General features: G+C 42.3%; 2 protein-coding genes across 2 annotated transcripts; both read left to right on the forward strand.

Moving 5' to 3' along the window:
- Positions 1-794: 794 nt before the first annotated feature.
- LOC144513839 (scavenger receptor cysteine-rich type 1 protein M130-like) lies at positions 795-10,641 on the forward strand. The gene is made up of 4 exons (XM_078245030.1): positions 795-1,561; positions 4,189-4,503; positions 4,597-4,884; positions 10,355-10,641. Exons 1-4 carry the CDS (start codon positions 1,390-1,392, stop codon positions 10,639-10,641), a joined length of 1,062 nt encoding a protein of 353 aa, XP_078101156.1. The 5' UTR covers positions 795-1,389.
- A 6,881-nt stretch (positions 10,642-17,522) lies between these two features.
- LOC144513842 (26S proteasome non-ATPase regulatory subunit 3-like) lies at positions 17,523-22,865 on the forward strand. The gene is made up of 5 exons (XM_078245038.1): positions 17,523-17,826; positions 19,920-20,110; positions 21,341-21,481; positions 21,863-21,999; positions 22,613-22,865. The coding sequence occupies exons 1-5, from the start codon at positions 17,661-17,663 to the stop codon at positions 22,848-22,850; spliced, it is 873 nt and encodes a 290-aa protein (XP_078101164.1). The 5' UTR covers positions 17,523-17,660; the 3' UTR covers positions 22,851-22,865.
- The last annotated feature ends 1,487 nt before the right edge of the window (positions 22,866-24,352 follow it).

The raw sequence follows: 24,352 nt of genomic DNA on the forward strand, positions 1-24,352 counted from the left end.
AGTGTGGCTGGTGGGTTTTTGTTTTCTCCCTTTCCCTAACGTCATTCTCCACAGTGTGTGGACACGCCTCCTCCTGCTGCTTTCTCCCCTCACCTGGTTCCTATTCACTAATCAACTCACCTGCTACTCATCAGCTCATCTACCTCCTTTAAAGATCAGTGTGACCTTCTGCTTGACGCTGGAGTCTTACTTATCCCGAGTATGAGTTATTTGCAGCGCTCACTAGTGGTTTCTTGGTTTGAATTTTTGCTTCGATCTAACTTGACTGATTCCGTGTCCTAGAAGAAATACTCACCTTCAGCAACCACCAGACCTTGGACCCAGTCAGCTCCACTCCAGTCTCCTGCTTCTACAAACCTCGACCTCCTCGCCACACTCAGCTAGCAGTTTCCAACCACGTCGGACCAGTTCATCTCCAACAACAAGTTACTTTTGACAAATATTTTTTCTTCTTTTTTCACTACTTCAGTTTCTGCGTCTGAGTTCTGTCTCCAGAACTGACATTTTATTAGATAGGCTTCCCTCATACAGCTCTCTGAACTTGTCAGAGCTCGTGGGAAACATAAAAGAGTTTGTTGTTAATATTTGCCCACATTGGTTATGTACAATTTGTCTTTTTTTTTTTAGTATAATTTATTGTTTGTGCTGTGTAGAGTTAGTACAAATACGTTTAGATTTCAAGAAAAGACCTGAATCTATCTGATATTGACTATTATGTCTGCTGTTTCCACCATCCTCTTTCTGAAGTATCCCACAATCCTTTGCGCTTCAAAATAGTTGCCAGTCATTGTAACAGCATTTTGGACATAAAATAGATATCTAGGCGAGTTAAGGTTATTTCTCTCTCTCCTGGACACCATGAGGGAGACAGCGGCCAAGCGGAAGGTAAAGACTCTAAAGCAGAAAGCTCTGGAGCCGCAGGACGTGGAGATGACGCCAGAGGATATAGATATATATTTATAGATACGAGAAAGGGCACCTTGGCAGTGAACTGGCACCTCTCCAGCTACCAGTCCACCACCATACTTTGATCTGTATGGGGACTTGAACCAGCAACCCTCTGGTTCCCAACCAACTCCCTACAGACTGAACTACTGCCAATCCCAAAAAAAAAGGTGGTTTTGGATCTGGACATGGTCTAATGTAGTCTACATATGAAGAAAAAAAACTGTAAAATCTCCTTTTATTGTGATCTTATAAAGGCAATAAAGCTTTCACAAATCTAGTGTGTTGCGACCTAGAAGTATTACTTTATAATTTCATTGTAATTTCATTTGATACATATTCTGGATATTGTTCTGATTTATGTTACTGAAAGGTGAAAGTTCAGGGTCGGTCGGACGCCCTTGAGAGGATAAAGGCACACGCCCCATCATCATAACGTTCACCATGCGCACCTTTAGATTCAAACTATGGCGAGCTTCCCTCAACGCTGATGTCATGAAGAGAAAGAACCTTCGGATGACTGAGGATTTAACCCAACAGGAGAGACCTCTTGTGAAGCAAGCACGCGCCGATGGAAAGAGAACTAAATGGGAGGGTCCTGCTGCCATCATTAACGGTGTGAGACACACTGCGTAACTTGTTATATTTCCATTAATATGAGGTGAAATGTTCACACTGCTTAACTTGTTAAACTTCCCTTAATGTGAGGTAAAATGTTTAAGTTAAATATGCCACTCAATCTTAAGGGGTAATTTTTTCTCCCTGTATACAATTCAAAGGGCAATATGTTCACTCCACTAGTTAAAATAAGATTTTTTTTTAGGAGTTAATTGAGGTACTTATGTTCAGAGCTTCCCACTTGACGGTGAGGTAATCTGATATTCCCTATCTCAGAGTATCTTTTCCTTAACTACTTCCTATAACCTTAACAGACATCCAGTTCAGATTTTTTCTCTGTTTTCCTTCATTATGACAGACTTCCCTTTTAGTTCCTGAAAAATAATATCTTTTAATGTCAGGGGTATACGTGACAGCACCAAAAGGAAATAACATTTTTTTGTTCAGTAGACGAAATAATGTGATTTGATATTTTTACAAGAGACTCATTCCGTGGACAGTGATGTGAAATTTTAGAGTGCTCAGTGGGGTGATAAATGTTATTTCTGTCATGCCTCTCAACAATCAGCAGGTGTCGCCATTCTCAACAATTTTAAAGGAGATATAGTTGAATCAATGATCTCCAATGAGGGCAGATGGTTTTCAAATTAGACAATTCCTTCTTCATAGTTTGCAATTTATATAACTATAACAAAACCGCTCTAGCAAAAAATATGTTTTTACAACTCTGTATGAAACTTGAAGCCTTTAAAAACAAATATAAGGATGCACACTTGATTATTGGAGGCGATTATAACGATGCTCCAGATGATCTTGTTGATAGAGTACCTGTAAGATTAATTCCACATTCAAGATTCAAAAGTACTGCATATATTTGTGAACAACTGGCAGTTATTGATATTTGGTGTTTTTTAAACCCTGACATTAAGGAATTTACATGGAGCAACGTCAGTAGGTCCTTACAGTCTAGAACTGATCTATGGCTTATATCTCCCTCTTGTCTGCAATTTGTGTCAGAATCATTACATAGCTATGCCCCACTTTCTGATCATAAATTAATTTCAATCCACTTAGTAGGAACAAAACAACAAAATGGTAATATACGTGGTTATTGGAAACTAAATAATAATTTATTAAAAGATGATGAGTTTTGTGATTCAGTCAAAAAAACAGCCAAAAGCTCATTTCAGCAGAGCCAACAGCTTCATATGCCATGGACATGTGAATATGGTGCTGAATTTGCCAGTATTTTAAGAAGACAAATGGTTGGGACTTTGATATGCTTAATGTGAAGCACAGTGTTTTGGTGTCAGCAGAAAGACTTCTCTTAGATAAGGTGTCCAGATTTCTGAGACAGAAGCGTAAATACCTCCAAAACAGGTAATGTTTTTAATCTTTGTAAAACATAAAACAGGGACACTGCCCCAGGGGCGTCACTAGACCTAGAGCTGCACTGGGGCACAAGACCTCCTAGGGGGGGGTCCATGGCTGTTTTAAAAGTTTGGCTGTTTTAACGTTTCAATGCATCGATCTGGTGCACTTTGAAAAGAAATTCAGAGGTTAGACTTGATTATTCTTATCTATGGATGGAAATATTTGAACTAACTAACTAACTAACTAACTGAGCTCAAGGAGACTGCTTAAAGCTAAAATGTAAGAGTCTATCATTAGGCTATACTGAGCCTGATCTATTTATACCAGAGATGTTCTTAAAATGAAGTTAATACCTTTTAGAAAAATGTCACCTGGGGTAAAAATCCCCCTGCTGCTACCCTGATTTGTATTTGTATAGCTCACAGCATTTTCCTTTACATGTTAAAGCCTCCCCTAGAATTAGGGGGAGGGGGGGTCATGGGGGGACAATTGCCAAGCAAGGCCCATGTCAATTTCCGACAACTCACGGCAGTATTCGGTGTTGCCTGTAAATTGCCGTATGCAGTTGTAAACCTGAAATTCCACGACAATCTACTGTGCCGCTTACTGATGAAAATCCCACTTTTCATGCAGTGTAAGAAACTTTAGTTGGGATGTGAGCTGACAACAGCCCCTGGGTCACATCCACAGTCAGCCCCCAGCCAGCTAGCAGCCAGCCACTATCATTACAGCAATCCAAGCCCGGCCAGCACTTAACTCCAGTGCTGGGTGCTAAGGACACTAGTCTCGCTTGGCCAGACCCTCCTCCAAAGGGCGCTGAAGGAAGGTTTGGCTACTCCACATAGCATTCAGGGATGGGAGGAAAACATGCTCTGGTTTAATGGCATTTCTTTAAACCAATCAGATAATCGAGCTGAGCTATTAGGCAGCACTAACAAAAGAATGACAGTTACATTTTAAAGTACAGTTTTCTGCTGATAATTTCTTTCAACTAAGACAAAACATCTCTGAGTGTCTTTTCCGTTATGTTGCAGCCTTTTGTGATGTGATTATTGTGCCAGTTGATATTGCCATGGCGATACTTTTTTTTGCTGCAGTCTGTGATGTTAGGAAGATGAGTTCTGTTGTTTATGACCATCTTCTTTTGGAACTGTGCTGAGTCCAGTTTGAATCACTGAGTTGTTGTTTGATGACATCTTTTTATTTAGTGTCTTTTCTCTCCCTCTATGTTATCTTCTATCATCTCTCCAGACTCTGTCAGGCTGGTGGATGGGACCAGTCTGTGCTCAGGCAGACTGGAGGTGAAGACCAACCAGTCTACCCAGCGCTGGTCCTCAGTGTGTGAAGATGACTTTGACCAGCAGGATGCAGAGGTGGTCTGTAGGGAGCTTGGCTGTGGGGCTCCTTCAGTCCTCCAGGGGGCGCTCTATGGAGAAGTGGAGCCTCCAATGAGGACCAAAGAGTTCCAGTGTGGAGGCCATGAGTCTGCTCTCCTGGACTGTAGAAGCTCAGGCTCAGATAGAAACACCTGCTCACCTGGAAAAGCTGTTGGACTCACCTGCTCAGGTAGGAGAGGAGCTGCAGCTCTGATTTGGTTCATTTCTGTTCTAATGAAACTCACTTTGTTCTTTTGCTGATGACTCTCTGGTTTCTGTTCAGAGTCTGTCAGGTTGGTGGGAGGAGCCAGTCGCTGTGCAGGATCACTGGAGGTGAAACAGGGAGAAGGGAGACCAGTGGAGTACTATATACCTGGCTGGACCCTGAAGACATCATATGCTGCCTGCAGAGAGTTAGACTGTGGCTCTGCTGTTTCTGTAGGAGAGAGAAAAGAGTCCTCACGCAGATCTGTGTGGTGGATCAGGTCTTGCTGTGTTGAGTCTGGATCTGATATGAGGGAGTGTGCAACATCACATTACTCTTCCTCCATCCTGACTCTCACCTGCTCAGGTAAGCCCATCAGTGACATCATCAGTGAAATCATCTATGACAGTAATGTTTCCATGTTGACCTTATTCACCTTTAACCTTTAATAGTTGAATATATTTATAGTGCAAAGCTTTCCAGTGAACAAAAAATGAATGATCGTTCTTTACAATATGTAACATTTCTGCGTTATGTCTAAAAACAACTATACCTATATATATTTTGTTGTTTTGTTATAAAGTTAGTTTGGTATGATTGTTTTGACCACGGTTAACAGCACTGCGCTCACGCACAAATAAGTCAGCTGAATAGATAGACGACTAATCTAATGCTAATTTAAAAAGCTAGCACTCCCGCAGTGATTTTAGTTGGGATGTGAGCTGACAACAGCGCCTTGGTCACATCCACAGTCAGCCCCCAGCCAGCTAGCAGACAGCCACTATCATTACAGCAATCCAAGCCCGGCCAGCACTTAACTCCAGTGCTGGGTGCTAAGGACACTAGTCTCGCTTGGCCAGACCCTCCTCCAAAGGGTGCTGAAGGAAGGTTTGGCTACTCCACATAGCATTCAGGGATGGGAAGAAAATGTGCTCTGGTTAAATGGCATGGGCGGCGCTAAGCTCGGCACAAAGCCGCTACAAAATAGTCATGCGACAGAAAACTCAAATTGGACAGCTATTCTAGCTAGCTGTCTCAATTTACCATACAGAGATCTGAGGAGCAGTCAAAAGTAGCCCTTATTAAAGCAACACTAGGTAACCTATCCCGCTTCAGTACGCCTACAGGTTGAAAGCTGAATTATCCATTACATTACATTATGCAAGTTTTCCAGCTCGGGTAGCGGATCTGTAGTTCGAATGAACTTGATAATGTAATGTAATGGACAATTCCGCTTCCGTAGGGGGACCGAAGCAGGAAATGTTACTTACTGTTGCTTTAATCCAACAAATTAAAAATTCTAACACAAGAAAAGCGGAAGGACATGGAAAATACACACATCCAGGGGAATTTCCTGCAGCACGGGAGCAATCCCAGAAGTGGAACGTCAGGGACATAGACTATAAGGACTCTAACGGCAGTTTAATGAACCATCGGGAAACAGATCATATGGGGTCTGCCCCAGGCAGGAGAGTCAGGACAGCGGCCATTTGTAATGTTAAGTCTCCGTTAGCATTACCGGTGTTTGTGCTGAAAATCTCCTCCCTCCCGAAGTTCTCCCCCCTTCGCAATTAGGTGTCTTTACAGTTAGTTAAATTAGCCCGACAAAAGGGGGTTCAGGCAAACAAACGACTAGTTAAAATTACAAAAAGTGAAGGGGAAATAATTCCGGGCAGCTGGGAGATCTTCTGCTGCTGCACAACATCAGCCATGGGATGTCCTCGCTGCCCCTAAGATTCAAATCAAGAAAAACTTAAATATGTTGGGGAAACTGCAGCTATTTCATTAGAATGACATGAATAGACGTTATTAACGCTGCGTGACTGAAACTTGAATGGGTAAACTCGTCCGTGAACAGTTGATTCTAATCCGTGATGGTGTTTAACAATAAAAACTGCAACTCCCATACTTCCACGCTCCTTCACAACGTCTGTGATTACCATCCATTGTTTTGATTGAGAGATGCCTAGCCTTAGAAATTTACATATTGTACGTTTAAACGTAATCAAGGTAAAATGTTCAACTAATGGTGATTTAGATTTTAGGTCATATAGTCCAGCCCCTACCCCTTTTAGATGTTAGGTCATATAGTCCAGACCTAGTCCAGCCCCTACCCCTTTTAGATGTTAGGTCATATAGTCCAGACCTTGTCCAGCCCCTACCCTTTTAGATGTTAGGTCATATAGTCCAGCCCCTACCCTTTTTAGATGTTAGGTCATATGGTCCAGACCTTGTCCAGCCCCTACCCCTTTTAGATGTTAGGTCATATGGTCCAGACCTAGTCCAGCCCCTACCCCTTTTAGATGTTAGGTCATATAGTCCAGACCTTGTCCAGCCCCTACCCTTTTTAGATGTTAGGTCATATGGTCCAGACCTTGTCCAGCCCCTACCCCTTTTAGATGTTAGGTCATATGGTCCAGCCCTTACCCCTTTTAGATGTTAGGTCATATAGTCCAGACCTAGTCCAGCCCCTACCCCTTTTAGATGTTAGGTCATATAGTCCAGCCCTTACCCCTTTTAGATTTTAGGATCATTTTCTAAACAGATTTTTAATCAGGCTCACACATCTTCTGAGAAAAATAAGAAAGATTGAAAATATGTAAAATATGCAACCTGTTGTAGGGTTTTAGAATATCTTGGTAATGATTTAACTTGTGATAAATAAATAGATGTTAAAGTATTCTCAGTTCTGCTGCTTTCAGTATTCTGGTAAAATACAACAAACTGCTTGTTGAGATTAAAACTAATGAAAGGAAATAATTTCTAACTTTCTTTTCTCGAACAAATTTGTACATTGATTTGAATTTAAAAGGCAGCATTAAAAAAATAATGACAGTTATATTTAAAGTACAGTTTTCTGCTGATATTTTCTTTCAACTAAGACAAAACATCTCTGAGTGTCTTTTCCATTATGTTGCAGCCTTTTGTGATGTGATTATTGTGCCAGTTGATATTGCCATGGCGATACTTTTTTTTGCTGCAGTCTGTGAGTACTATATACCTGGCTGGACCCTGAATACAGCAGCTGCTGCTGCAGAGAGTTAGACTGTGGCTCTGCTGTTTCTGTAGGAGAGAGAAAAGAGTCCACAGACTATGTGGAAGATCACCCCCGACTGTGTTGAGTCTGGATCTGCTCTTAGGGAGTGTGCAACATCAAATTACTCTTCCTCGATCCTGACACTCACCTGCTTAGGTAAGCCCATCAGTGACATCATCAGTCACATCATTCATGACAGTAATGTACCCATGTTGACCTTATTCATCTTAAATATTTGAATATATTTATAGTACAAAGCTTGCCAGTGAATAAAAAATAATCGTTCATTAATCCATAATCAAGGTTAAATATTCAATTAATCCTGATTTATTTAGATAAAGAGATTCCAGCCCCTACCCCTTCAAGATTTCATGACCATTTCTAAACAGATTTTTATGCTGCAATAACGTTAAATATTGTGATAATAATTTAACTTGTGATAAATAAACAGATATTAAAGTGTTCTCAGTTCTGCTGCTTTCAGGATAAAATACAACAAACTGCTTGTTGAGTTTAAAATAAATGAAAGGAAATAATTTCCAACTTTCTATTATTGAACAAATTGAACATTGAATTGAATATTAAAAACAGCACTAAAAAAGAACAACAGTTACATTTTGAAGTGCAGTTTCCTGCTGATATTTTCTTTCAACTAACACAAAGTGTCTCTCGCAGCTTTTCGCGACACTTAATACCATCCATCCATCTTCGTCCGCTTATCCGGTATCGGGTCGCGGGGGTAGCAGCTCCAGCAGGGGACCCCAAACTTCCCTTTCCCGGGCCACATTAACCAGCTCCGACTGGGGGATCCCGAGGCGTTCCCAGGCCAGGTTGGAGATGTAATCCCTCCACCTAGTCCTGGGTCTCCCCCGAGGCCTCCTCCCAGCTGGACGTGCCTGGAACACCTCCCTAGGGAGGGGCCCAGGGGGCATCCTTACCAGATGCCCGAACCACCTCAACTGGCTCCTTTCGACGCCAAGGAGCAGCGGCTCTACTCCGAGCTCCTCACGGATAACTGAGCTTCTCACCCTATCTCTAAGGGAGACGCCAGCTACCCTCCTGAGGAAACCCATTTCGGCCGCTTGTACCCTGGATCTTGTTCTTTCGGTCATGACCCAGCCTTCATGACCATAGGTGAGGGTAGGAACAAAAACTGACCGGTAGATTGAGAGCTTTGCCTTCTGGCTCAGCTCTCTTTTCGTCACAACGGTGCGATAAATTGAATGTAATACCGCACCTGCTGTGCCGATTCTCCGACCAATCTCCCGCTCCATTGTCCCCTCACTCACGAACAAGACCCCAAGGTATTTAATATCCTTCACTTGGGCTACAAAACCACATGATCAGTGGCTGGTCAACCCCTAGTAACTATAGTTTGTGTTTAATCAGAGCTATTGGACTTTTGATGTGTGATGTGATGACTGTCCATCTGATCCCTCAGATCCATCGGACCCATCGGCTCCATCTGCTCCATCGGATTCCTCAGATCCATCAGACCCATATAAAATACGAGAATAAAAGTTACAGTGCAGTATAAGAAATTAAACATTAAAGAGCAGTTAAAAACGACTACAAATATAAAAGCAGATAAAATTGACTATGGGACAATGTATAAGCCGTTGCTCTATACACGTAATCCACCCACAATCCTTGCTGTTCCCAGAACGGGCCGGTCCCACCGGTCTTACTTTTTAATTTCTCTTTATATGCTTATATAGATTGTCTACAGTTTTAACAATGCAACTTCAGTATAAGAAATTAACAATTATTTAAAGAAAGGCAACATCAAAAAGAATGCTGCTTCCCCCTGTTTAGTTCTGACTCTGGGGACAACAAGCAGACCTGTCCCAGACCACCTGAGAGGTCTGGGTGGGTCATAGTGTAGTAGCAGATCAGAAATGCATTTTGGCCCTAAACCGTTTAGTGATTTATAAACCAGCAAAAGTATTTTGAAATCAATTCTTTGAGGAACTGGAAGCCAGTGTAGAGACTTCAGAACTAGAGTGATGTGATCCAGTCTCTTGGTCTTAACTCAGAGTGAAGCGCATGCACCACCACTATAAAAAAGCAGCATGAATGGAGCCATGATACTACGATTCACCATGGCAACATCCACAAATAAATCGGTCGGCATACTTTACCCCTCTGGAACTAGAACTACTCATGCGCATATACAGCGAGTTTGAACATATATTTCATTAAAAAAGCTGCTGCAAAATAGCAAGAATTGGTGTGGGAGAAAATTGCTGCTAGAGTAAAGCATTGACATTGTATTAATTTCACATTTAATCACAGGTAACCTATAATATTACTGGTGAAAACTGGAATGGTAGTAGGATACACCTATCATTTCATTTAGGTGCAATCCTGTGGGCGAAAATGACTCTTACTGGTTTGTGTCCAGGGAACACTACAAATTAAAAAAAAAAAACGTTTCAGAGCAAGTGACACTCATCTTGTAATGGTTTGGTCTGGCTGTCTGTGAGTTTTCTGTTTAGATTTTTTTCTCTGTTTGCCCTGCCTCTCTGTTTCTACCTTGTTTTCCGTTGCCCCCTGCCTGCACCGGCCAGTTGACTTCCCACACCTGCTCGTCATTACATCATCACCTCTCCTGCCGTACACACCTCAGCTCATCAGCTCCAATCAAGACCAGTATTAAAACCCCGGATCTACTCACCATCCTCACTTGATCGTTGTCTCAGCCACCCTAGTCATGCACGCTTCAAGTTCCTCTGAGAATCTGTGCATTTACCTTTGTTTGTCTTTTGTCTACATCTCTTTTTCTCTTTGTTTCCCCAGTCATCGTCTTCACCACGCTTCTGTGTCTCCACTCAGCTGGCCTCACCTCATGGTCCCCTCCTCTCGACTCCCCGCTCAATTCCCTCTCCGCTCTTGCTTCCACCCTCCCTCTCTTCGACTCGTCTACTCTTTGGGTTCCCGTACCTCCTCCCCGGCATCTTCGCCCTCGGCCTCCCTGTTCTTCCAGATCTCCCTCTCCTTCCCTGGCCACAGCCCCCGTGCCTTCGCCCCGGTCCCTGGAGTTTGCGTCCTCTTACTTCCTCCTCTCGCTTCCTTACCTAATCTGAATAAACCTTTTCTGTCTCTGAGCCTTGCTTTTGGGTCCGTTCTGTCTCAGCCATAACCCTTCTGACAGCTCTGCATACATGTCCTGGCTACATGGCTTTACTAATATGCTCCGCATCACCAATGTTGTAAAGAAAACTGCAGTTTGCAAAAAAACATAATGCGACACAAGAATGTGCTGGGATGTAAAAGCATGTCACGATGGGTAATGTTAGTGATATGAGGACGGATAAGGTATCTACATAGCTGATCGACTGTGGAGAAAAACGATACCTCTCAAAAAGGTAGTTATCTGGAAATGAAATATAGTTGGGTCCTCAATATCATCTTCCGACCTATCTCCTTGTGAAGTAATACAGCTTCTTCATCAACGGGATCGTCGAAAATAGGACATGCCATGTTCGAGAAAAAAACGTTTTGTAGTCTGCCTAACATGTTTAATAAACCAAAACATTTTTTTATTCATGCAGATGACAAAACTGCGCTAAAATATGTCTGATACAGACTGAATGAATGAATGAGGAAATGAGAGAGTGCTGTGTCAGAGGGAGGAGACTGACAGAACCTGCTCCCGACCAGGTTAGGTTCACAGGTTAAGTTACCATAGTAACTGACTCTGAGGTGAAGTTACCATAGTAACTGACTCTGAGGTGAAGTTACCATAGTAACTGACTCTGAGGTTAAGTTCCCTCTCTTTCTCTAACGGGCTGGAGTTCCCTCTCTCTCTCAGGTTTGATTAACCTCCCTTTCTGCTTCCCTCATCTCAGGGTTAACTAACTCAGAGTTTTCACTAAACCTGCTTTCTGAAACAGGCCTCCCACCTGGGGGTCCCCGAAGCTTTGCGGGGGGTCGTGAAGCCTTCTTAACTTTAAGGGGGTGTAAGGGTTAGGGTTATTCACAGGAAACAATCTGCTGAACTCATCCATATCACTCGTTTTAAACACAATTCCTGTAGTTATTGTCTTTATTAATTGGGTTTAATCAGTTGTTTTGGACTGTTGTTGTTGTTGGATTGCATATAATCTGAAATATCCATAACATATTGTAGTCAGTTTACTGAATGATAGAAAAGGGGTTTCTTAAAAGTCCAGTGTGTGGGAATTTCTCCCATCTAGCGTTGAGATGATATATCGCAATCAACTCTCTGGCACCACGCAGTTCAAAGCTACTATTACAGCTACGGTAGCCTTCACGCTTCAAAAAGCCGGTTTCTTGCTCTTTTAAATATGCTTCTTTTCCTGCAGTTTTGGATTGTGGTCCTCCATGTTTCCTTCTTCAAACTTGCCGGGGCCAGAAAGCTACGATACCCATTAGCAGCATTAGCAGCACCTGTGAGTTTATGATGTGACGGAGAAAACGTGAAAGGTGGAGCAGTATGTCCTGGATGTCCCTTAACGGCTAACATATTTCAAGATGGTGCAAGAGTTCATGCAAATGCAAATGTTAAATTTCAAGCCAATAGGAATACTTGGAATTGATGGTGGAGTGATCCATGGAGTTTACTACTGTGTTGAGATATGGCGAGCCTGTCACCATCAGTTTATCTTTTGCTCATTAGAAGTTCCTATAAACGGGTATTAAAAAACTACTAACGAGTGGTTTGATTTTTGTTTTACAATACATTTGAAATTGAAATAGGTGTTTTTTCCTATTCATGGTCAAAAGGTAGTAAAAGAAATGTAAAATATGCTTATATTTTCATTTTCTATTTCATAAAACAAAAAATAAAATCACTAGAAAATGAAAAAGGCCTGTTTGGTATATTCTGAGACCTGATGTCATTTCCAAGGCAACAGCATTGATGTACCAGTGTTGCTTTCTTTACTTTACTTATACTTTTATTTCATAATGTCACATTTCTTTATTCCCCTCTCTCTCTGCCTCCCTCTGACTCTCTGTCTCTACCCGCCGGAGACAACTTCGCCTGAAGAGAGTCGAGCCAAGGTCTTCTGATCCCAGCAAACTTTCTGTTGCTGCCGTTAAGCTTGCTGATCTGGCAGAGAGTCACCGGTGGTTCTGGATCAGAACATGGGGATGAGACCTCCGGTGCTGGGTCTAATGTTCTAATGTTGTTACCAGGTTGTGTCCCGGGTCCCCGGTGCTGACTGACTCTGGTCCGTCTGCAGAGCTGGCGTTACCCGCTCTAGCTAAGTTGAGAATCAGATGAATCTGCCGCGCTCGTGTTTTATTCATATTTCCTTTTTGCAGATGGTGATATGCTGTGATGCACTGATGTCAGGCAGGCTTGCTAGTTGCTTTTAGTCTGAGTCTGTGAGATAACCAAACTTCCTTTGAATATAATGTGCAAATAAATAGAGACCGAAATAAATGTGTACATATAAAATAAAAGTCCCCTGAAATTTTTAAAAGTAAACCATATGTATTTAGGCTATCATACTATAATGACTAATGCATATGTTTATATTTATTGCCTCATTTATGTATTTCATAGCTATATTTATGTAAAGAGGTGCAAAAAATGGATATTCAGCCACTCAGGAAGTTAGTTTCCCGCAACTGCAGCCTGAGTTAAAGCTACACCGGTGCTATCTTGGAAACCCAACATCCGGTCTCAGAATATGACTATAAAACTGTTTTCTAGTGATTTTATTTTTTGTTATGAAATAGAAAATTAAAGCATGTTTTAAATTCCTCTCATGCACTTTAGACAATGAAAAGGAGAAAACACCTTGTATTTCAATTTTACATTTTGTTAAATGTATGTGTGTGTGTGTGTGTGTGTGTGTGTGTGTGTGTGTGTGTGTGTGTGTGTGTGTGTCATTGTGTGTACCTGTGTTTCTTATCAAACATGACTTCTTTATCTCATCATCAGGAAACATTGCAGCATCAGCTCTCTATCCAGTAATCAACGTCCTTTAGGCCAAACAAAAATAATAGTTTGGTTCTGGTTTCCGACCGACCCTGCAAATTTATTTTATGAGCTTGGGAAAGAAATGATGCAAATTAAATGAATACACAAATAAAAAGTGTAGGATTATTTTCCGCTGGCGCAGATGAACTAACGCTACACTCGTTACTGTAAGTAGCCTACAATAAAACCTCCATGATTAAAGAGTCAATACTTCTCAATACCCACCTACCTGTTCTACAGGCTATAAACATGTAGAAACTGATATTTCAGTCTGTTCTGTCCACTCTTGTCCACCGCGCTGTGCAAACACAGCTCTACTCTGCAAATAGCACCTTTTTACAAACAAGCTACAGTGAAAGATGTCAGTTTGTAGTCTAACTGTTATATTAGTGTGCAACCAATCTTGAACTTTGGACAAACTTGTAAACTTAACTGCTGTCTAAACGAAACATCCTCACCGTTGGAGAGGTAATCTATAAGACCAAAACAGATACATGTGGCTACTTAATATGCACGTGAATGATGCCACGTTCTTCATTCTTGATGATGTTGCCGGTTGTATTATTTAGCAACAGCATTGTCTTATTTCAAATGAGGCATACAGGACGAATGCTAGCCTGCTCATCAGTCCATTCATCATTAAAGCTGTTGTTTTCTACAACTTTTCACTTCAGGCTCTTTGACAGTGAGAGTGGGGGGGGAGGGGGAATGATTGAGGCCAAATCAAGCCCTGTAAAAACCTCACCATGTTTTCAATTTACTAAGCGACAACTATACATGTGGTACAGGTAGGCTATGTTATGAAAAAATAGAGTATGCATCGCTACTGTAAAGGAAAAAGAAAATCCTACCTATCCCTTGCTGCCACTGGGAAAAAAATAAAAATAAACTTATCGACCCATGACCTCAACTGACAACCAACCAGAACCAAACAATTTCTTTGTTATGCCTTACACAAGTCTAAAACCACGGAGGCTGACGGGTCTTCATACACACATTATTCAGAGGGGGGGGGTATGTTATGGGGCAGCTGTGTGCTTCCGTCCTGGGTGTGTTTGTGTCTGTGTCTCTCTCCCCTTTTCCCTGTCTGTGTCTGTTTTGCCGGAGCGGCTGAAAGTAAGTCACTACTAGACCTGTTTGCCGTTGGCTGCTGTTCTACCAGCTCCTCGCCTTTCTGCCGTGCCACCCTCCAGCTCAGATCCCTGTGAGCGTTTTGGACACACTACACTCTGCTTCGCCTGCTGCTATCCTGTCTCCTCCACCAGCACAGCTTCACTGTTCTTGCCTGCTTTGTTTTTTTTTTGGTTGTTCATTAAAAGACACTTAAACCTTTTTCTCTGTGTCCGTGTCGTGATACTCTGTGTTCTGGGTCATAGCCACAGCCATAACTGTGTGTGTGTGTGTGTGTGTGTGTGTGTGTGTGTGTATTTCTGTCCCTGTATCATTTTTCTTCATCCATCCATCCATCCATCTTCATCCGCTTATCCGGGGTCGGGTCGCGGGGGTAGCAGCTCCAGCAGGGGACCCCAAACTTCCCTTTCCCGGGCCACATTAACCAGCTCCGACATGTGGACATAAATGGTTAAAATGTGTGTGTGTGTGTGTGTGTATGAGACATACAGCTACCTTGGACACAAAATCAACATTGCAGGAGAATGGAAGGAGCAAGTAAACACCATCTCGTCTGAGTTTACGTCCAGGTTGGACCTGACTGACAGATGCCCACTGCCTCTGACTATGAAGCTGGAGGCTATCAGACAGGTAGAACTGTCAAAAGTGCATCTGTTCTCCAACACTCACATCCAGTAGAAAGTGAAATAAATAACAAAACAGTGAGCTTAGTGCGAAAATGGTTTGGACTCAACACACACAGCACCTGTGACATTATCTTTCACCCCCAGTGGGAAGGGGGACTGGGAATATCAAACATAGAGTGAATCTACACCAGCATGCAGATTTCCCATCTTCTGAACATGCTCAACAGTGACGACAAGGATGTTAGGGAGCTGGCTCGATCCTCCCTGTTCCTGGGGAACGGAGTCACGTGGTACGCCCGCCCAAGATGGCCGCTTAGGGAGAAACAGAACTCGCCTTTCCCCCAAATCCCCCTAAAAACTTAAATTTAAGTTTTTGCTCGGATTGCACTTGGTTTTCGGACATTCTTTGGAGGTGGCATGAGTCAGAAAAGTCACTACTTTACTCACAATCAGCCTCTTAATTCCAGAGGAAAGCCAGCACCGGACCCCAAGGTAACGCCGCGGCCTACAATGGCGGAGACACCTGTTACGTTGAAGAGTTCTCCTAAAGAGAGCGAGGCGGCTGAGTTGACCAGCATCCGATCTATCCTAGAGATCCTGGCTAAAGATATGAACGAGGTGAAAAACGGAGTCAAGTCTTTGAACGAAACTGTTAACAACCTCAGCGGTAGGATCACGGAGGCTGAAGAGAGAATCTACCGGTTAGAGGACGAAGAAGCTAAGGCTAACCCAATCATGAAAAACTTGGTGAAACAGAACCAGCAGCTGCAGGAAAAAGTGACGGCATTGGAGGGATTTTCCCGACACCAGAATATCAGATATTAGAGAGGTATTCTCTGGTATTAGAGAGGGAATGGAGGGCTGGGATTTGGAAGGTTGCTTTAAAACTGTGTTGAAGGAGGCGCTGGACATTGAAGCTGATGCCTGGTATGAGATAGACAGAATCCACCGTGTCGGCCCTGTAGTAGTCCAGGTAACTAGATATAAAAAATGTGGAGCCTCTAAATGTTATGAGATTTTCAGGGAGGCTCGACCACCCCACATGGAAGGGTTGAGACTGTGCTGGGAGAAAGATGTGGGCGAACAGATCTCAGCTGATAGATGGATGAAGTTGGTTGCGTCCTGGCATAACTGTTCTCGTGAAGCACAATCTCAGCTTATTCAGTACAAATTACTTAACAGAAACCACTGGACCCCCAGTAAAATGGCCAAACTAAAACTTAAGGACAGTAACACGTGTTGGAGGTGTGAGAAGGAAGTGGGTACTCTGATACACACGCTGTATTCTTGTGAAACAAAATGCACAGGGATAGAGTTGTTACCCTCTTGAATGATCTATTGAGATTACAACTCACCAAGACCCCAGCTCTGTGTATTCTGGGTCTGCTGCCAGACAATAACACTCTGACCGGAAGACAAAGACTATGGATACGTCTGGCTACTACAACAGGATGTAGAATAATTCTGCGGCACTGGAGGTCATCTACTCTGTGCTGCTTTAGGGAATGGACTGAACAAATGACAAGAATGGCTACGTATGAGCGAGTCACTTCCAGAGTAATGGGGAGAGAGGATATCTTTAATCAAGTCTGGGGCTCCTTCCTGATGGCAATAGAGGGGTTGTCTGTCTGAATATAAGGCACCGGTTCTGATCCAATCCAATATAGTGTTTGACTGGTAGAATAATGTTATGTAATGTAAGGCACATGATGTTGTTGTTTTTTCTTTTTTCTTTTCATCTTTCTGTATTCTTAAAACGGGACAGTGGATGATGTATAAGTCTTGTAATTTGTGATGGCGACATATGTTGTACTGTCTGTCAAAAATATTAATAAAACAAATAAAAAAAGAGAAGGAAATGGAGTTGGTCGTCCTGCTACTGTATATGTAGCTGTTCTAATGCATTTTTAGTCAATAAAATGTTAACACAATATAGTACATGTTTGACCATTCATTTTTTTTACATTTAGGGGAAGCCGAGCCTCCCTTGCAGTCTTAAAGAAATCGCCTCTGGTCTGTGAGTGTGTGTGTGTGTGTGTGTGTGTCTGTTTGTATGTGTACGTGTTTGTGTTGTTAATATCTGCCCACATTGGTTATGTACAATGTCTTCATGTATTTATGTTTTTTTCTGTAATTTAATTTTTAGTTTGTGCTACGTAGAGTTAGTATAAATACGTTTAGAGTTCAAGAAAAGACCTGAATCGATCTATCTGATATCGACTATTATGTCTGCTGTTTCCGCCATCCGCTTTCTGAAGTATCCCACAATCCTTTGCGCTTCAAAATAGTTGCCAGTCATTGTAACAGCAGAGCGAGGTGACAACGCAGATATTGTACATAAAATAGATATCTAGGCGAGTTAAGGTTAGTATTTCTCTCTCTCCCGGACACCATGAAGGAGACAGCGGCCAAGCGGCGCGGGGACAAAGCGGCAGGTAAAGACTCTAAAGCGGAGAAGCAGAAAGCTCCGGAGCCGCAGGACGTGGAGATGACGCCGGAGGAAGACGCAGCTAACGCGGCTAAACAACCCAAAGAGCTGGACAGCCTCACCCTGGACGGTAATACCGACATTACAACATTATACACTACCGTTACAAGGTTAAACCCCGGAGCCGGTTTACTGTGGGTCCAGTTCACCGAAGATAATAAAATAAATAAATGATCAATCAGCTGCTCTTAGCATGTTAGCATAGCCGGCTAGCGGTGAAGCTAACAGTGAAGGAACCGTTCATTTCTAGTAAACACAGAAGTATTCAGATACTTTACTGCAGTAAAAGTACTAATACTACACTGTATAAACACTCAGTTACAGTAAAAGTCGTGCAGTGAAAATGTTACTTCAGTTAAAGTATCATCAGGAGAATGTAGTTAAAGTATTAAAACATTTTAGAAAGTGTGAAGGATACACACACACACAGATACATACACACAGACACACGCACACAGACACATACACACAGACACACGCACACAGACACATACACAGAGACACACACACACACACACACAGATACATACACACAGACACACGCACACAGACACAGATAAAGACACAGACACAGAGACACACACACACACACACACAGATACATACACACAGACACACGCACACAGACACAGATAAAGACATAAACACACATACACAGAGACACACACATACACACACACAGATACATACACACAGACACACGCACACAGATCAAGACACATACACAGACACACACACACACACACACACAGATACATACACACAGACACACGCACACAGACACAGATCAAGACACAGACACATACACAGAGACACACACACACACACACACACACAGATACATACACACAGACACACACAGACACAGACACACACACATACACACACACACACACACACACAGATACATACACACACACACACACACAGATACACATACACAGACACACACACACACACACACACAGATACATACACACACACACACACACACACACACACACACACACAGATCAACACACACACACACACACACACACACACACACACACAGATACATACACACAGACACACGCACACAGACACAGATAAAGACACAGACACATATACACAGAGACACACACATACACACACACACACACACACACACAGACAGTTGTGTGTGTTTAATGGTCTGATCATCTCAGCTGACTTGTAGTCGTTATATTGTTATCTAGTTTACTTTAGAATCAAACATCAGATTCATAAACTACATGTAACTAGTAACTAAAGCTGGAACAGATGAATGTAGTGGAGTAACTAAAGTAACTAGTAACTAAAGTAACTAGTAACTAAAGCTGGAACAGATGAATGTAGCGGAGTAACTAAAGTAACTAGTAACTAAAGCTGTAACAGATGAATGTAGCGGAGTAACTAAAGTAACTAGTAACTAAAGCTGGAACAGATGAATGTAGTGGAGTAACTAAAGTAACTAGTAACTAAAGCTGGAACAGATGAATGTAGTGGAGTAACTAAAGTAACTAGTAACTAAAGCTGTAACAGATGAATGTAGTGGAGTAACTAAAGTAACTAGTAACTAAAGCTGGAACAGATGAATGTAGTGGAGTAAAAAGTTCAATATTTCTCTCTGAAATGTAGCGGAGTAGAAGTAGAAAGTGGCATGAAAAGAAAAGACTCAAAGTACAAGTACCTCAACGTTTGGACTTAAGTACAGTACTGGAGTAAATGTAATTAGTTACATTCTACCAAGTTCTACCAACATTATGTGTTAATCTGAACCCCCTCTGATGACGTCATCAGATCATCCTGATAATCAACCAATCAGAAAACAGATTCTGTGTTTCGTGGCATGAATTCAAAATGTGTAAAATTATAAAAGATCTGTGTGATATTCTGTCCTCATTTCTAAACGTTTTCTTAAAAATCTTCCAAATATTTTCTTGAAAGATTTCAACTTTCTTCGAAAAAAAGAATCTAAAAAAAATTAAAAAACCTTTTTTTTTTTTTTCTGAAAACATCCAAACTTTCTTCTAAAAGCTGTTTGTTTCCACCGCTGCCACTGACCTACATGTTGTGTCTGCATATGGTGTCAATGACAATATAATAGAAAAATATTTTGTCTTTTTCCCTAAAAATGCTCCTCTCTCTGCTGTATCTCCTCAGATATCAGGGAGCATGTGAAGCAGATAGAGAAGGCTGTGTCGGGGAAGGAGCCTCGCTTCGTGCTGCGAGCCCTCCGAGCTCTGCCGTCCACCAGCCGTCGACTCAACACCAACGTCCTGCACAAAGCCGTCAACGGGTTCTTCACCAACAACACCAACACCAGAGACTTCCTGCTCAGTTTCCTGGAGGAGGTGACACACACGCTGCCACTTTACGGTCCAATAACTGTTGATTATTGTCATATTAATAATAATTAAACTTTATTCATAGTGTCGCCCTACCTCCTTTGATTAAACAGCCTCTGCAGCAGATTCAGAACTAAAGCATGGGGCGGTTTATAGCCAAACATATGCAGTTGTGGAGGATGCAGGTTTCAGCTTAATATGTGTCCTATTGGAAGTAGTGCCACTGTGTCCTCCACTTTAACCTCCACTTTAACCTCCACTTTAACCTCTACTGTGTCCTCCACTTTAACCTCCACTTTAACCTCCACTTTAACCTCCACTTTAACCTCCACTTTAACCTCCACTTTAACCTCCACTTTAACCTCCACTTTAACCTCTACTGTGTCCTCCACTTTAACCTCCACTTTAACCTCCACTGTGTCCTTTTATTTTATTATATTGTTATTATTATTATTATTGTTATTATTATATGAAGAACATCTTTGCACGTTTTCTGATTCATGTTTTGGCTCCAAAACCAAAAATGTATTTTTGGTTATTATGTTTCTCAATAACTTTGAGTTTATGTAACTTTGTAATTATTCACATGATCGCTATAATTTCTCTCTGTCCCTCTGTCCCTCTGTCTCTCTCGCTCTGTCTCTCTCGCTCTCTCGCTCTGTCTCTCTCTGTCGCGCTCTCTCTCTGTCTCTCTCTCTCTGTCTCTCTCTCTCTGTCTCTCTCTCTCTGTCTCTCTCTCTGTCTCTCTTGCTCTCTCTCTCGCTCTCTCTCGCTCTCTCTGTCTCTCTCGCTCTCTCTCTCGCTCTCTCTGTCTCACTCGCTCGCTCTCTCTCTGTCTCTCTCTCTCTCTCTGGCTCTCTGTCTCTGCTCTCTCTCTGTCTCTCGCTCTCTCTCTGTCTCTCGCTCTCTCTGTCTCTCGCTCTCTCTCTACCTCTCTCTCTCCCTGTCTCTCTCTCCCCGTCTCTCTCTCCCTGTCTCTCTCTCCCCGTCTCTCTCTCTCTCTACCTCTCTCTCTCCATCTCCCTCTCTCTGTCTTTCTCTCTCTCTCTCCCTGTCTCTCTCTCCCTGTCCCTGTCTGTCTCTCTCTCTCTCTCTCTACCTCTCTCTCTCTCCCTGTCCCTCTCTCCTTCTCTCCCTCTCTCTCTCTCCCCGTCTCTCTCTCCCTCTCTCTCTCTCTCCCTGTCTCTCTCTCTCTCTCGCTCTACCTGTCTCGCTCTCTGTCTCTCTGTCTGTCAGCCGATGGAGATGGCAGAAGGAGACGTCCAGTTCCGTCCCAGGATGGGTAAATCAGCGGCTGCTCCTCTGCTGCCAGAGGTCGAGGCTTACCTGCAGCTGCTGTTGGTGGTTCACCTGACCAACAACAAGAGATACACGGAGGTCTGTCTGTCTCTCTGTCTGTCTGACCAAATACAGAGAGAAGGAATGCCACCTGCTTTTAACATCTAGTTAACACTCAGTCATAACAGATAAAAAGATGTCAGCACAGCGTAACTTTCAGTGTTTAGAGCCGTTAATAAGAACTGATTTCCGGTTTGGTCTGCTAGCGGAGAGTGGGACCAAAGATGCTCTTTCTAAAACGGTCTCTGGTGCAACGTTAGTCACAGCTAATGTTAGCAAATAGACGTTTTATCTCAGTAAACTACACTTTGAAGTAGTGTTGTCTAGGCTTAATTACGTGGGCTCAGAGCAGTGAGTAGACTCGAATACTCACCGAATAACTCCAGTGATGAAGATGATGATGAAGATATTGTGTTTCAGGCTCAGAAAGTGTCAGACGACCTGCTGCAGAAGATCGGCTCAAAGAACCGCAGAGCTCTGGATCTGGTGGCTGCCAAGTGTTACTATTACCACGCCAGAGTGTACGAGTTCCTCCACCAGTTTGACTCCATGCGCAGGTACAGACACACACACACAAACACACAGAGACAGACGCACACACACACACACGGACGGACGCAGAGACACATACGCACGCATGCACAGACAGACACACGCAGAGACACAGACAGACAGAGACACATACGCACACACAGACAGACACACACACTGACAATAGTTTTCCCCTCTGGCTGCTCTCTGGCTCTAAAAATAATATAATTTAAAGTAGCAGTCTTAGTTCTCTTCTTTTTGCTTTCATCCATGTTGTATATCTTTTGTTTGTATTGCATAACGTGAGGCCTCTGTCTCCCTCCCACTTTCTCTGTCTCTGTCCCTCTCTCCCTCTCTGTCTCTGTCCCTCTCTCCCCCTCTGTCCCTCTCTCCCTCTCTCCCTTTCTCTCGCTGTCCCTCTATCTCTCTCTCTGTCCCTCTGTCTCTCTGTCCCTCTGTCTCTGTCCCTCTTTCCCTCTCTGTCTTTATCCCTCTCTCTCTCTCACTCTCTCTGTCTCTCTCTCTCTCTCTGTCCCTCTCTTCCTCTCCCTCTCTCTGTCTCTGTCCCTCTCTCCCTCTCTCTGTCCCCCTCTCTCTCCCTCTCTCTCCCCCTCTCTCCCTGTCCGTGTTGATCTTCAGTTTCCTTCACACCCGTCTGCGTACGGCGACTCTGCGCCATGATGCCGACGGTCAGGCCGTCCTGCTGAACCTGCTGCTGAGGAACTACCTCCACTTCAACCTGTACGACCAGGCCGAGAAGCTGGTGTCCAAGTCAGTGTTTCCTGAACTTGCCAACAACAACGAGTGGGCCCGCTACCTCTACTACACAGGTGACGCTTCACTCTCTACTCTGTCTAACACTGGTAATAAGACATAATGTTATGTTTGTATATAAACAAACTAGGTCACGGAGCAGAAACGCACTGGCCGCGGAAGCACCGTGAAGCGCTGTAGAACAGACTGTAGAAGAGGCCAAAGTAATCCCATCCCGCATCTATTTCTCACCGGTAGCTATCCCGCAACTTTATAAACAGTGTTTACATGAGGTAGAGTTTATAAACAGTGTTTACATGAGGTAGAGTTTATAAAGTGTTTATAAACAGTGTTTACATGAGGTAGAGTTTATAAACAGTGTTTACATGAGGGATAGTTTATAAACCGGGTTTATAAACAGTGTTTACATGAGGGAGGGTTTATAAACAGCGTTTACATGAGGTAGAGTTTATAAACAGTGTTTATAAACAGTGTTTACATGAGGTAGAGTTTATAAACAGTGTTTACATGAGGTAGAGTTTATAAACAGTGTTTACATGAGACAGAGTTTATAAACGGTGTTTATAAACAGTGTTTACATGAGGTAGAGTTTATAAACGGTGTTTACATGAGACAGAGTTTATAAACAGTGTTTACATGAGGTAGAGTTTATAAACAGTGTTTACATGAGACAGAGTTTATAAACAGTGTTTATAAACGGTGTTTACATGAGACAGAGTTTATAAACGGTGTTTACATGAGACAGAGTTTATAAACGGTGTTTACATGAGACAGTTGTTTATAAACAGTGTTTACATGAGGTAGAGTTTATAAACAGTGTTTACATGAGGTAAAGTTTATAAAGTGTTTACATGAGGTAGAGTTTATAAACAGTGTTTACATGAGGTAGAGTTTATAAACAGTGTTTACATGAGACAGAGTTTATAAACAGTGTTTATAAAAAGTGTTTACATGAGGTAGAGTTTATAAACAGTGTTTACATGAGGTAGTTTATAAACAGTGTTTACATGAGGTAGTTTATAAACAGTGTTTACATGAGGTAGAGTTTATAAACAGTGTTTACTTGAGGTAGAGTTTATAAACAGTGTTTACTTGAGGTAGAGTTTATAAACAGTGTTTACTTGAGGTAGAGTTTATAAACGTTTTTATAAACAGTGTTTATATGAGACAGAGTTTATAAACGGTGTTTACATGAGGTAGTTTATAAACAGTGTTTACATGAGGTAGAGTTTATAAACAGTGTTTACATGAGGTAGAGTTTATAAACAGTGTTTACATGAGGTAGAGTTTATAAACAGTGTTTACTTGAGGTAGAGTTTATAAACGGTGTTTATAAACAGTGTTTACATGAGGTAGAGTTTATAAACAGTGTTTATAAACAGTGTTTACATGAGGTAGTTTATAAACAGTGTTTACATGAGGTAGTTTATAAACAGTGTTTATAAACTCTGCCTCATGGCTACTGTTTATAAACACCTTCTGGGACCTAAACTCTACCTCAAGTAGGCACTGACAAACTTTCTGCACCATGTAAACACTGTTTGAAACTCTGCATAAGTAAACACTGTTTGCACAAACTCACCTCATGCAAACTTACTGTTTACT

This window comes from Sander vitreus, unplaced genomic scaffold, assembly GCF_031162955.1.
Source record: "Sander vitreus isolate 19-12246 unplaced genomic scaffold, sanVit1 ctg354_0, whole genome shotgun sequence".
NCBI lineage: Eukaryota > Metazoa > Chordata > Actinopteri > Perciformes > Percidae > Sander > Sander vitreus.

What these genes read in the sequence shown, in the direction of transcription:
- LOC144513839 (XM_078245030.1), top strand. Translation starts at nt 1,390, where the DNA reads ATGCGCACCTTTAGATTCAAACTATGGCGAGCTTCCCTCAACGCTGAT. An exon ending in TCCTGCTGCCATCATTAACG is followed by an intron (nt 1,562 to 4,188) that starts GTGTGAGACACA and finishes TCATCTCTCCAG; the next exon opens with ACTCTGTCAGGCTGGTGGAT. An exon ending in CCTGACTCTCACCTGCTCAG is followed by an intron (nt 4,885 to 10,354) that starts GTAAGCCCATCA and finishes TTGTTTCCCCAG; the next exon opens with TCATCGTCTTCACCACGCTT.
- LOC144513842 (XM_078245038.1), top strand. Translation starts at nt 17,661, where the DNA reads ATGAAGGAGACAGCGGCCAAGCGGCGCGGGGACAAAGCGGCAGGTAAA. An exon ending in GGACAGCCTCACCCTGGACG is followed by an intron (nt 17,827 to 19,919) that starts GTAATACCGACA and finishes GTATCTCCTCAG; the next exon opens with ATATCAGGGAGCATGTGAAG. An exon ending in TGCTCAGTTTCCTGGAGGAG is followed by an intron (nt 20,111 to 21,340) that starts GTGACACACACG and finishes TCTGTCTGTCAG; the next exon opens with CCGATGGAGATGGCAGAAGG.